The following is a 14,246-nucleotide window of genomic DNA, read 5'->3' on the forward strand; positions in this document are numbered from 1 at the left end:
TTTTCATTTCTTGCTTTTGTGAGTTTGTGTATTAATGTGCTTTCACTGTGGAAGAAAGAATTGGATGCTATGTTATACTGCACTCTTCATGTGGCAGTAACTCATTCTTCCACGTCATAAATCCATGTTCAATTTGGATGAACCCCAGCTGAAAGTCTAAGACTGAAAACAGTTGAAACTGTAATGCAGATTTGAACTGCTTGTGCTCTGGGCTGAATCAAAGCTTTGAATCCACATGCATCTGAATCTTGGGGAAGTTCAGAGCTAATTGAAGGCTTTAGCCTGGTGTTTATAATAAATTTTGATTTCAGAGGGACAGGATACTCTTCACATAGCCAAAGTTGTTTTTATAATTTGGAGGCACAAGAGACTGCACTTCAGAATCAGAGAAGTACTTTTGAAAATCCCACCCATAAGGGATATTAATGAAACAGGAAGAAATATGTGCATAAAAGGTCAAAGACATAAGGCTAACAGAAAACAGAAGTCTCTACTGGTAAAACCCCTGATAACAAGCAACAGGAATGTGCTATGGAGTTAACTTGTCAAAAGGCATGATGCTTTCTTGGCAGAAGAGCCCTAAATGGCTGTAATGACTTATTTCACATTGGGCTGAATTACCTAGTGAGAGCAGAACGGTCCCCGGTGAGCTAAGTAAAGCAAAGGAGTTGCTATATAGTGCTCTTCTCTGGATCCATAGATTTGCAGCTCATGGAGTCCAGACTGCATCCCTCCCCTTCCCAAAGAGCCGGTAAGGTCCTGCCTGCCTCACTGAAGACTCCCTTTACTGAGAGTCCAAAATCTTTTGGTTGACATAAATCTTCGATGTTGCCTTAGAAGGGACCGAGAGAGCAAATGAAGGTGTCTTTGTTGTGAGCATGAATATTTGTTATGAATGGATGTCAGATGTTTCATTGAGTAGACTCAGGCCTCTTGTTTGAAAGCTTAAATACAAACTAAGTTACAGTAAGCACCAGTGGGAGACGAGGTTGAGGAGGACAGAGGTTTACATTAGTATCTCTTCCATTTGTTAGCCTGATAATACTAAAGGGAATAAAAAGCAATAGCATGAGGATAGATTTTTTTTTTTTTTTTTAAAAAAAACCCAGTGGTAATAGCAAGTATAGTAAAAACATTTGCATATTTTTTTCTTCTTTTCAAGACACTGCAGAAGTTTCGGTGAGTTATGATTGCTCTCAGGAAGAGACTGATTCTTCGGAGAACACCTTGCACCCAGACTTCGCAAAAGTAATGGATATGTATATTTACAAGCTTAGTGGAAAGTGCTACCTATAGATGATCATTAATATTGTGAAAGGTTTGAAAATATAGCACGGCCCATTGTGATTGTTAGAGCCATGACAAATGACAGGAATATTTTTCTTTCTGAACAGCTGATGGCTTTGTTTAAATGAGAAAAACTCAACTGGATGTAAAGAAAGTAGGGGCTCCCGAGAGTGGTTTGATTTAGACCTGTGAAGTCAGTAAGAGTCTGGTTCCTGCAGTTATCTGTGAAATACTTACTCTTCTTAACTGCATATCAGAAGAATTTGGCCCTTGGAGACCCAAAATTTCCTGTGTGACTTGTAAGGAAACGAGCTGTGAACTGCTCATTGCCTTCTATAATTTCATTGAAAGACACATCTATTATCAGGGGAGGCATTTTGTCCTCTGGATCTCATAAATGGCTTTGTGTGGATGAGATAATTGTAAACGGTGCTAAGAAGCTTTTTGATGAAAAGTTAGATTGGAAATATTTCACCACTTTTTCTTAAATGAATGTATGATCTGTTTGTAATCTTCTGTCAGTGAGCTACTATAGATACTATAGATACTATCTACGCAACCAAATGCTGTTTGAGGATGTTACTCCCACAGATTTGAACTGAAAGCTGTATATGCAAATGAGGGCAGAATTTGGTCTACATTTTACCGTAGGTTGTGTTCATATATATGAAGTGGTCACCTAGAATTAAAAAACAAAACCAAAAACCAAAACAACCAACAAACCAGGTAAAATGTAACTGAGTTTATGTATTAGGGGCAACAGTAGTATCTGATCATCTTGTCTGTGGATGGATACTTTCTAATGGTTTAATTAATGCAGATATCTCAAAGGTATCTTAAAGGTATCTCACAGACCACTGGTGGCCTGCAAGGCTAAAATAGATGGTCTGCATGTTGTGTGATGCTTGTGTTGCCCTTTTATATGGTTAATTCCTGTTCCCCCCAGCCCTTGCTCTATAGGCCTGCCTGCAGCAATGGTCTGTGGCCTGTCCCTAGTCCGTGGCAGGTAAATCTCCTGATCCCATCTCTGCCTAAACCAATACACCAGGGACACATCAGGACCTACTTCTGCAAGTCAGCCCGTGGGTAGGGATTTTAGGAAGTGAACATAGAGCTCTTGGTCTTGTTGTGCCACTTCTACTTGTTACTTGATGTCTGTCAGCAATGTCATGCTAGTGTGGAAAAAACAAAATGTTGAATGGGAGTTGAACAAGAGCATAGCCTGTACCATGTCAGCTAAGGTTTATACTCAGTCTTGGGCAACCAGGAGAGTTGTGGATTCTGTTAATAGTTCAGAGGTTGAAAAATAATGAAAAATTAGGAAAAACAAAGTGCAAAGAAAGACTGAAGGAAATTACTTCAGGAAGTTTAGAGAAAAAGGGTTTCAAAGATATCATGAGAGGCCTGTAAGGGAAAGGTAGTGTGTAGGGCATACTTTACGTTGGATGAATGGACTTAAATAGTGGGGAAAATATTATTGAAGTTAGACATAGGATAAAATTTTAAATGGTTGGGTAGGAAAGCACCAGGTGGCTTCAAGAAGTTGTTGAGTTGTTTGTCAGAGAGCTCATTATTAACTTAGGCATGTGTTCATTAGAAATAAAACGGGTGTGACTGATCCTGCCTTGTGGCAAAAGGATGGATGAGGAGAAGACTCCCAGCCTGACCTTTGGGTGACATGCTGTGATCTGTGTGTCTGCCCACCTGTAAAGCTGAGCTGCACTCTCCTGCTCCTCTTTCTCCCCATCCCATCCCCCCCACCCCCCCAGGCCCCCCCAACACAAGTGGTTTTCTGTGGGGCTGTTTGTTTTTTGGTTTTTTGGGTTTTTTTTCCTCAACTTCGGAATCCCTAAAGTGATTTTAGTGCAGATTTTCATGCACCATTCTGACATCTTACACAGTGGATTCTTTAGAAACATATATGAACTTGAATTATTTAATTGATTTATTTTGGAGTTCCTTAGAAGTATATCATGGCCTGAAAATCCCTGTTTCACAAGCATATAACCTTCAAAGAGTGCTTGAAGGTGCTTTGGCATAACTGCTGCAGAAATGAGAAGTGTTGTTACAGGTGAAACATTGATCATTCATTTAGAAGTGTGACAACTCTATGGATTTGTGTTCTTGTGCAGAAAACTAATTCATTATCTGTGTCTACAGTACATCACAGAAACAGAAGAAACAGTGAAAGCCTCTCGAAATACAGAGCGACTGAATCTTTTCTCTTTGGATCCTGATATAGCAGTAAGTGAAATTTTTTTTTTTCTTCAAGTTCTTGGAAGTTTTAAAATACAGATGGTGTGAGCTACCTGGGTTAGCTAAGCCACCTGAGTTGATTGGAGTTCAGCAAGCAACTGGGTATACCCGAGTCTTCAGCTCTGAAGAGTGAGGGGAGCTGTCGCTACTCTGTAAAGATTTCTATATAAAGTCTACCCGTATCTGATCATAGAATGGCTGAAGATGGAAGTGATCTCTGAAGGTCATCTAGTCCAGTCTAACTAAGCTTTGAATCATTAAAGCAAACTGAAAATATTACAGGAGCAGAACCTTCTCTTGGACTGGGAATGTTAACAAGCACAGTGTTTTTATTGTTATTCATTATACTGAATTTGACTACAAAAACGTGAATGGATATAAAAGCAGTGGGAAGGTACAGTTGGAGGTACGAAAGACTATCTATATGAAAAAAACTTCGACTGGAAATGTAGGAAGTGCAGGTTGCTTTTCTTTTTATCTTCAGCTTGCTTATCATTTAGTGTCAGAGTTCATAAGAGTTCAAACAGTGCTATTCTTTGCACTGAATGTACATTTGTTAGTGATTTAACTGGAAACTTTGTTTTAGTTAAAAAGAAGATGTAAATAAAATTGGGATCAGTATATATTCAAACTTGAACCTGTTGTCAATCAATACGTAGCACCATTATTAAAAACATTAAGTGAATTGAAATAGTGATGTGGTGTATAAGTAAGGGGAAAGAAGGGGAAAGGTCTGAAATAATCCTAAAATGTGGTATTACAGTCTGAAAATATGAAACTGTTTACATGAGGAAATTAAAAGCTAGAGTTTCAGCAGCAGTGAGTAAACAAGAAAAAAAACTGGTCTAAAATTATAGGAAACCTAACTTGGATCCTTAATTGTGCCTCTGACATTATGTATGTCCTCAGGCAATCTTTTTGCTTTTCCTGATCTATAGATTAAGAATAATACTCATTTACTATGGTATTGTGAAGATACCAGCAGTGACTTTTTGAGATTTTCAGGTGCTTCAGTGATTGTCAAGACCTTTAAAAAGCTTACTTAGTTTTGGAATGCCGTGCTTTTCCCGTGTATAATGATCCTCCAACTTAATTTCAGTCATTGAATGCTCAGAAAAAGGAGTTCCCAGGAACAAACTCGGCAATCAAGCCATTTGAAGAAAAGCCTGCAAAGAGGATCCTGATAACTTGCAAATCCCTCAGTTTGAATCTCCAGGCCTGTGTGACTGAAAATGAAAATGATCCTTCAACCAATGTAAGCTTTACTTATTTCCCTGTGGGTTTTTTTGTTTATGTTTTTGGTTTGTGGGTTGTTTTGTTTTTTTTTTCTCTTTCAGTGCACTTGTTACTTTGGAAAGAGAAGGTAAAAGGAAAACTGTATCACGCACACATACTGCATTTACTCCTTCTCCATCCATCCCTTTGCATTGAATAATGAACCAGATGAACTTTTCAGTAAACATTTCAAAGCTGATTTAGATAGCAGTCTTTTAGCTACAGTTCAATGGGGAACTAAAATGTTAAAATCCTTGAGGATTCTTAACAATTGCTATAAGAAGAACAACTTTAAACTGCCAAGACCTATGCAGGGAGGCAGGGGAATATCAGCTGCTAGTGAACTGGTTTTTGCTTTTCAGAGACAGAACAGGAACCAGGCATATTAAATTACAGAAGGCAAAATAGAAAGGACTGGATGCTTCATCTAGTGGAAAAACCGAGCTAAAAACAGGATAAAACAGAAAATTTTGCTTATTCTTACTTTAAGAAAAAAGGGCAGGGAAAAACGAGATGTAGCTGTCAGTCCATAGCTTTTAGTTTGTTCTTCTCTGAAGCAGAAAAGTTTTGAGAAATTAGTGTCCTGGCAACTCAACTTTCATACATTACATATGAGGCATTGATTATTTTTTTAAAAAATTTTTTTTCCATTTGAAGATGACCTCTACAGTGAATGCATAATCAGAATAATGTAATCAATACTTTTTTTTGGCAGACTGGAATAACTGTTTAAATGAAGTCTTGGTAACTGTACCAAGGGCATGCAATAATTCACTACAGAAACTGAAAAAGCATAGACTATTGTACCTGCCGTGCGCTGTTCCTTTATCTCCAAAGTTTTAAGATTCTGATTTCTGGACAGCTCAGAAGGTGTTACTCTGAGATTGATTTATTTCATCAGAACTATGGAGGCTCTTTGGAGGTTACTTACAGTCATAGGACTTAATTCTCTGATACTATGCAGTAGAATAAGTGGGTACTGTCAGAGTGGTTTGAATGCTCTTGGTTTCCTAGCAAAATGGAACATGTGTTTCCCACACAATAATACACCCACGCATTTATGTTTGTACCAGTAAACATTTTTGATCTACTTACATTTGTCATCTTTGCTGCATTTCTGACGATCCCTGGAAAGCTCACCCTCACTCTTCTTACTTGTACAATGACTCTCAATCTACATTTTGAAAATCCTGTAACGTGTTTCTCTGGGGCTTTATGCGTTTACTCTAATAATCATCTGTGGCAAATACATTTAGTTTTTATTCTGCGAATTTCTAAGTCAGCTGTCAGTTATTATTCTTAGCACATTGTTAACAAACTACCTTTAAAAGCCCTTAAAAGAACATGGTTGGAAACTAACTTTGGCAGGGATGTGTATGAGCATGTGTTTTTAATGAATGTCATAATTTGTAAATAATATTTGTTTGCTTTCTTTTTTTGTAACTGCAGGAACCTATTAAAAGATAGAGTTTACCCCCTTGCTCTCAGTTACTGCTATATTATGTTTCTGGTGTTTTCTCCAGGTAGAGCCTTTCTTTGTGAGCGTGGCGCTGTATGATGTCAGGGATAGCAGGAAGATCTCTGCTGATTTTCATGTGGATTTGAACCACACGCTCGTTAGACAGATGATTTCAGGTTCCTCGTTTTCATTAGAAAATGGCACTGTTGAAAATATAGACTCAAATGAAATGGAAGAACCACAGGTCAAGGGTTTCCCAGAAGAATGGCTGAAATACCCAAAACAGGTATTCTGCGTGTGACTTTCATGACTTAGTGACTCGTATGACTTATTTTAGTTCAGTGATAGTATTCATTTTCATCAGAGAATTTATCTGTACTACCAGTGTTTCTTGTTTTCAAGAATATTCTTTTGTGTGTGTGTCAGTGGTACTTGTATACAGATGCTTGACTTTTGAGCTACCTGTATAGACTTTAAAACAACTTACAATCAAAACTTTGAAAAAAGTTAGTGTCTTTTATTTAGAGAAAGGACCCATGTTTTCTATGTTCTTTGAGTTCGTTTGCTGACCTCTCCCAAACCAGCGAAACAAAATTGCAACTTAAAGCAACACTTAAATGCTGCAATAATCTCAAAGTACTACCACATTCTTGCTGTTGTTGCAAGCCTTTCCCCAAAACCCCATACATTATCTTTTCTTCTCCCTGTCATTCCCTTGAGGTGTGACTGACTTGGGCCAGCATTTAAGTACTGTCCAAGAGGACCAGTTAGGTTAGGTGGTGTTAACGTGGTCATACTGCTTCCTGACTTGAGTCAGTCTGTTTGCAAGGTGCTGCATGTGCATAAGCTTACTTCAGCGCTAGCACAAAGATTTTATTTTCCATCTGGCTATATTGAATATGTAGAGATAATAATCCTCAATAATCCTTTCTGAATTTGGTTTGTTACTGTTTCCGTCAACAGAGAGCATTGGCAGTGTTCTATTTCTCCAGTTTTGCTATATACTTTTTACCTGTTCTCGCTTTTATTCACAGGCGCTTTTCTCCATAAGTAATCCTCATTCTGACATTGTATTGGTGGCAAAGATAGAAAAGGTCCTTACAGGAAACATTGCCAGCAGTGCTGAACCTTACATTAAGAATCCTGATTCTTTCAAGGTAACGTAACAGGAACATCAGTTCCTTCTTTGTCAGCTTCAGCCTGTTGGAAGCTGAAGACATTGCACATTGTGCTCACAAATCTCACCTCTGTGTAGTTGCTGAACAGGGCGAGCTCACAGGAGGCCCATGCCTAAGAAAGCAAATGTCCAAGCTCCATTGACTGAATGAATGAAGGACCATTTTGTCTGCAATATACAAATCCATTCATGGTGCATTCCTATGCTAGTTGTGTCTTATCAAAGTGAAATTCTCTTTCAGCAATCTTTTAGAAATTACGAGTAGTGCACTTCGTATATGAGCAAAGTTGGGGTAGGCACCTCTTTCTCTCTGAGAGCAGGCAGTGTATCTGCATTGGGTATATTACAAAAAAAACTGGAATAATAACTGTAACTAATACAGTTCTGACTGAAGGGATGGTGAAGGGGTTTAATTCAGCAGCAGCATCATATTTGTCTGTGATGTCTTTGCTGTCCACCCAGAACCTTCTGTAATATGCAGTATCAGGCTAAATTATTTTAGGGACACTATAGCCTCTTCAGCATAGGAGTACTTGGATGTACTCTGTGTTTCATTTCAGATATTATATTGATATTGAGGAGATAATTCCTATTTTCTTTTTGTAGTGTGCACAGAAAGTGTTAAAATCCAATAAACAGTTCTGCAGCAAGCTGGGGAAATACCGTATGCCATTTGCTTGGTCAGTGAGGTATGTATTAATTCTTTTTACAATTTTATAAACATCTTATAGCTTATTCTGCTCTTGGACTTGTATCCTTTTATTCTCTTGCACTTTTTCTGCCTGAAGCTAAGCAAAGCTTTCTGCATGGTCCAGGACCCCAGAACTTCCTGCAGCTTTATTATTTCTTTGCCCTATTTTTCACACAGCTGAACGTTGGTTACTTTCTCATTAAATGTTACTGTGGTGGAATCTTTTCTTTAGGTATGTAATGAAGTTGCCAGGGAATAGCAAAGGCAGCTGACACAATATCAGTTTATTATGAACTCCACCAGTGATTTGGTGGTAAAATTACCAAATAGATTTCAAAGTCACAGTTCTCACAAGAATTTCTTACAAAGATAATTACAGTGTGAAATAGAGTTGCAATGGCCACCTAAAATATAGGTGCACAGATTTGAAGCTCTGTTCTTGTTATGATGTCTGTCAATTTTTAGGAAAAATCTAACTAAGGATTTGGAGGTTATGGTGCCCCTAAAACAGTGCCTTGGAGGTGATATTGAGGGATTATGCTTCGGGTACTCTTGCATTTTTAGTGGTTAGTAGGTGATAGAGAGCTGGTATTTTCTTGTTTGGCAGGTCAATTGGGTTTTATTGCAAGTCAATGCAGTGGCAGTAATGGATTTTTGTTCTTCCTCTCTCTCCTCCTGGATAATTTCTTGCTGGTCTTGCCCTCAAGCCTGAGGCACCTCTGTACCTCTTGATCCCCTTCTACCAAATTAACTCACAAAACCAGATACGGCTTTCTTCTTTTTGTTCTCCCTTGAAGTTTTCATGTAATTCCTTTCTCTGTCCTCTCCAGTTTTTCCTTCTCAGTCTTCAGTGATTTGCCTAGGTTACGGCTGCCCTGGGATGAGAGCACTCCCTGCAAGGGACCCTCCTGTGTGTCCCTGTGACAACTCTCCCTTCTTTCTGCCATACATAGAGCAGGGAATATAAAATTTTATATTTATTTATATAAAAAAGAAAGCTGTTGATTGCCAAGTGAAAGCATTCCTTCTTCTCTGTGGCTTCTGTTCTGACCATGGCAGGGCCGGGGGGGAGCTGCCTGGAGCTGTAGGGGGGAAGGAAGAGCAAGTGCTAGGTGAAAAAGTTGCATTGTGGCATTGCCCATGAGCATGAGGGATAGCTGTGTGGCTGTGTGTTTCTGGTGTGGAGGTACAGAGCACTAAAAGTGCACAATTTCCACTGCCACATATAGGGGAGAGCTTATGATTTTAGAATATAGTGCTTAGATGGCAAAAGAGAAGACACACAGTAAGGAACAGCCATTTGAAGTGTTCATTTTTTTTATTAACGTACATTTTTCTCAATATCCAGTAGGAAGAGGAGAAGTACGCGTGTGCTCAAGAGAAAGGCAGATCACCTGTTCTGATCTGTCATTGCAAGCTCAAGGATACTCATTAATATTTACTACTTCTGTGTAGCCAAAGGACCATTCGTCAAAATTGGGTGTCTCTTGGGTTGACAGAGCTACTTTTAGCATGTAATGGACTGTACAATGGCAAGAGGTGCAGGCTTGGCATCAGACTGACTTGAGGCTTTCTGTTAACTCTGTCCTGCCTGCCCGTGGTCTGTGGTGGTACCATCAGTGATATGTCCTGCAACTCAGTCATTGCTGTCGCTATCTTTAGGTGGCATGATGATTTTAACTAGTTCAGGGTGTGACTAGTCCCTCATACGTGTGGAAAAGGCTAAAACAGTCTTCCACATCTTCAGCAAATCTTATCTAAGAGTGTTTCTTGCCAAAAAAGAAGTACAGAAGGGTTTTTTTCCTTATTTTGAAGGAAGTGCGTTTCCCTTCCATAGGATTCTCCAAGTGGCAACCCCTGGTTGCCCCTGGATGAGAGAGAGTAGGCAGAAGCAGGGTTCAGGCTATGCCGTACTATACTGGTACGCATATGCTGGGCTGTGTATGTGCCACAGCTGTACTGCTCAGGCGCATTGCATAGTACTGTGCCTCAGCCCAGAACTGTAGCTGCAGGTCTGCGCTTGCTTTGCCTAAGGGAAGTCTAACAGACGTGAATGAAGTTTTACTTCTATCCCTATAAGGTGGACAGCACCTTAAATGTCTGAAAATTGTGCTTTTCAGAAGATTCTTCTCTCCTTTCAGTTCTGTGTTATTTCAGATATTTTATCATTAAAATACCATTTGACCAGTCCTTGGTAATCTCAGACACAGTATAATAACTACCTAAATTTGTTTTGTAATAAGAGGCCACATTGATTTGGAGTGAGGAACAAAACCTTGATTAGATCAAGCTTGACTAATACGGTTGGACTTGATGATCTTTGAGGTCTCTTCCAACCATAATGATTCTATGATTCTATGATTCTAATAAATAGTGCTCCACCAGATTTAACCTGCATGTGAGTTTTTGAGTTTTAGTAACATGGTATATGATAGCAGCAGCTTCCAGTCACCGCAGCATGTGAGCAGAAGCATTTTCTATAGGTGGATTGATCTACTTTACTACTACTCATCTAAGCAGAGCACAGCAGCTGCTGCTACTGTACCCAACAGTATGTATTGAGTAAATGAACAGGGATTTTCTTTTTGAAATTCCACGCAGAATGGCTAATTGGCACAGGCTGGAATGTGGCAAAGGACATAAGGCAGGACGAGAGCAATAGAGCTCCATTTGAGAAGGGCTCGCTTGTGTGATGCTCAGTGCAGTGGGTATGGGAACACCTGAGAGTCTGAGCCTTCCTCAGGCTGTTTCCTTGAGACTTTTAGTCAATGGAAACCATTGGCTCTAGTCCCATACTTTTCCAGTTTCAGAGATGGCAGTGACTTGTTTTGCTGGGTATTTCTCCAAAATTACAGGCTCCTTTTTCAATGTGCAGTCTACAGTCTTAGAAAATAAGATTGAGAAGACCTCTGCATCATACTGTATTTTTGCTTTCCCTAGGACAGGATCAAATCATTCCTAAATGCATTTCTCTAGCCAATATTTCTTGCTGTGATTTCCCAAATATAAATGGGAATATATGCTTGTGCTGTTAGCAAATGCACAGTGAGCTCAACATTTTGCAGACTTACTATGTGTGCGTTACACAGATGGCCTGCACGTGGGCAGAGGACATAGCTGGGGTTTGTGGACATCCCTCAGTTCCAGCAGGCCGTATTTTTAGATGACATCCTAATTCAGTGCTTCACTGTCCATACCATTAAAAAGCTTTCCTCCCATCTGTAGAATTAATTACAGAAAATATACTTAAGTGTGTTTATCAGCTCTTAAACTTTTTCATTACAAATCACATGATGACATAACATAGTTTAAAAATCATTGACCAAGTACACCACATGTATGAATTTGGTATCTGATGTTGCGCAAGGAATTTATTTAGTTCATTGGGTCAAATTCTGCACTCATTTACATCTGTTTATGTATTAACATTACTCAGGACTCTCTTTGGCAAAAGCAAAGTATAATTTGGCCCTATAAAATCTATTTCTGTTTTCACAGCTTGAAAATAGAAGTTTCCATAGGAGGCTATCACACTACAGGGGGAAAAATGGTTTGGCTACGATAAATAGCAAAACCCTGGCTTTGGAAATGTGTTTTCCAGTTATTTCATTCTGGCATTAACCACACTCCTGGTTTTGTGTGGAAATTTTCCCCCCTTAAAGCAGTTACAGATGGCCACAGTGCAATTTTTACGTATACATTCATTGAACCAAAATCTTGACAGTTGAGTATCAAGCATGTGACTGAAACTCTTAGTTAGCTTATGTGGCATTCAGTTTGTTAGCATCATTCAAAAGCATGACTCAGGGTTCCTCCCTGATTTCTTTCTTGCTGGTGTTGGTGGGATCTGGTGTCTGTATGCTCTCACAGGTATAATTACAGTATATGTTAGAATTACAGTGTGTCAAATCCATCTTCTATTATCATATTCCTGCCAGAACTGCCAAAGTTTGCAAATATGTACCTGAGCTACATATTGTAGATGTGGGGAAACTTCACTCACAGAGATTAATTTTTACACTCTGCTATTCCTTCAAACCTTCTCCACCCTCATAAACTTTACATTTTAGAGCCTAATATTTGAATTCTTCGACAGCTTGTGCAGCTGCTGGTTTGGTTCTCAGCTGGTGTAGGTTGATGTAGCTGAAGGTAGTGAGACTGCAGTGATTTACAGTAGCTGCAGATCTCACAGTGAATCTCTAACCCTGGAGTTGAGCAATTTTTCCGCAAATCATGTGCCACTACTTAAAACAGTAGCTTTTTCAATGTTAGATCATGAATGTTGTGCAGATTTTCTGTGCTTGAAGAATTTTTATGATTGTGGACTATCAGCTAACACTGTCAGAACAGTAGAATACACAGAAACACTTTAAATACTGAGATAATGTTGCAGGTTTTTTAGTGAAATCAATTTGTTTTCTTCTAAATTAACACTGTTAGAATCTCTTCAGGTTTGCAGTTCTGTGAATTTTTTCTTATTAAAACTCTCTGGTAAATAAGTAACTGGCAGTAAGGAATCATTAATGTATTAGACAAATATTGGACTCCTGGATTGTAGAAGTTTTTATTATGTTTGCTTTTCTCTGATTCTCAAAGGCCTTCAGTATGTTCACTGTGACAAGGAGCACTCTTGCTGCACCTGTGCCCAGCAACCTGAAAAGATCTAGCAAAACATGGTTACTTAACTGCAGATGTAATACTTACTGCTCTGGCAATTCTTCAGCTTTACTGAGCCAGGGGAATGGAGACACCAGTACAGTCTGACCAGCAGAAAGCCATCTAACTCTTCCCTGAGTGCATAAAACATAACTGGTTTTAAGAAGGGTTATCTTGTTTTCAATGGACATCTAAATTGCCCTTGTAGTGGCAAGAGCTTTACATAAATGGAGTATTGTGTGTAAGCTGGAGGGATAAAAATACTTACCCATTTTGTATTGTGGATACCTGTTTTTATGCCTTTAATTTTGTCCTGAGTGTATTATTTAGGCTGGATTATGGTGCTGAACTGATGAGGAGCAGTTCGAGAACTAGGGCATACGATACCCAGGGAGCACAGATGCTGGGGAGGAGCAGTTGTAGGCAGGAGGGCTCTGTAAAGCCCTTCTGACTCCAAACCAGAGTAGCTGGAGGGGCAGAGGTGATAATGCCGTGTCGCTGAGCCTCCCAGGAGGCAGTGCTCAGTGCTCAGCACCACTGGCCCAGAGTGAGCTACTTCCAGCACAGACCTGGGTCTTTTTCCTTTTACACTGTGGACATCCCCAACCCTGCCTTGGTAAGTTCCCCTACCCCCTGCCGTGCTGAGCAGGGGCTTGCTCGGTGTCAGAGCCTGCACTCGAATCGGTTAATAAGCTCCAGCAGAGCCTGGGTTTGCTCAGCATCACATTGCAGAGCCCAGTGGCACAGCAGAAATCACTCACTGAATGTTTTAGTCCTCTTGTTAGTCTGGAGAAGGAAGCAGTGCTGAGTCCAAGAAATACCATAATGTCACCAATACTGTAATAATTATTAAATCTTATCTTACTTCTTTCTTTTTTTTTTCCTGAGAGCAGTTTAATAGCATTTGTAAAGTAAGTGGTGGCTGCCAGAAATTAGGTCTGTTTTCTCCCTAATAAATTACGATTTTTGACATGATGTGTTGGTGTGAATCTTATTCCCTCTAACTGCTGGAGGCAAAAATCTTACAGAAGAGAGTTGGTTATTCTCTGCAATTGCAAAGAAATTAAATAGTAGTGCTTCTCTCAGTTAATTAAGTTAAGACGCGGTGCGTTTATACTTATCCTTGGGATCCTCTTCCAAAGGTTTACTCCATTATTTTACATCTGGCAACAATTTGTACTGGCATCAATTCTTCTCATTGGCAGTGGAACACAGAAGTAAATTAAGGAAGCAAGACAGGCCAAATGATTCACAGAACAGCACTTAGTGTCAAGAACATTTTACTTTTGTTAAGCAATGTTTTTGCATGCTACAGTTGAATCCAAGGCTCATTAATTTGGATAGCTGTTACATTATCCAGTCCAGCCAGCGTGTGTGACCCTTGGGGATACACAATGGGCACTGGAATGTCTTAATTAAATCCTGCAAGTGTCAATAAGCAGGAA

The 14,246-nt window shown here is 39.4% G+C and overlaps 1 protein-coding gene across 1 annotated transcript in view; it reads left to right on the top strand.

The window, feature by feature from the left end:
- Positions 1-14,246, top strand: part of DOCK10 (dedicator of cytokinesis 10) — a 114,339-nt gene that overhangs the window by 41,688 nt on the left and 58,405 nt on the right. Inside the window, exons 9-14 of the mRNA XM_009695718.1 lie at positions 1,163-1,248; positions 3,448-3,531; positions 4,643-4,798; positions 6,342-6,563; positions 7,312-7,434; positions 8,061-8,143. Coding sequence (XP_009694020.1) covers positions 1,163-1,248; positions 3,448-3,531; positions 4,643-4,798; positions 6,342-6,563; positions 7,312-7,434; positions 8,061-8,143 — 754 coding nt within the window. The remainder of the gene's footprint in view (positions 1-1,162; positions 1,249-3,447; positions 3,532-4,642; positions 4,799-6,341; positions 6,564-7,311; positions 7,435-8,060; positions 8,144-14,246) is intronic.

Source organism: Cariama cristata, unplaced genomic scaffold (genome assembly GCF_000690535.1).
Source record: "Cariama cristata isolate BGI_N322 unplaced genomic scaffold, ASM69053v1 scaffold20472, whole genome shotgun sequence".
In the NCBI taxonomy this organism is placed as follows: Eukaryota; Metazoa; Chordata; class Aves; order Cariamiformes; family Cariamidae; genus Cariama; species Cariama cristata.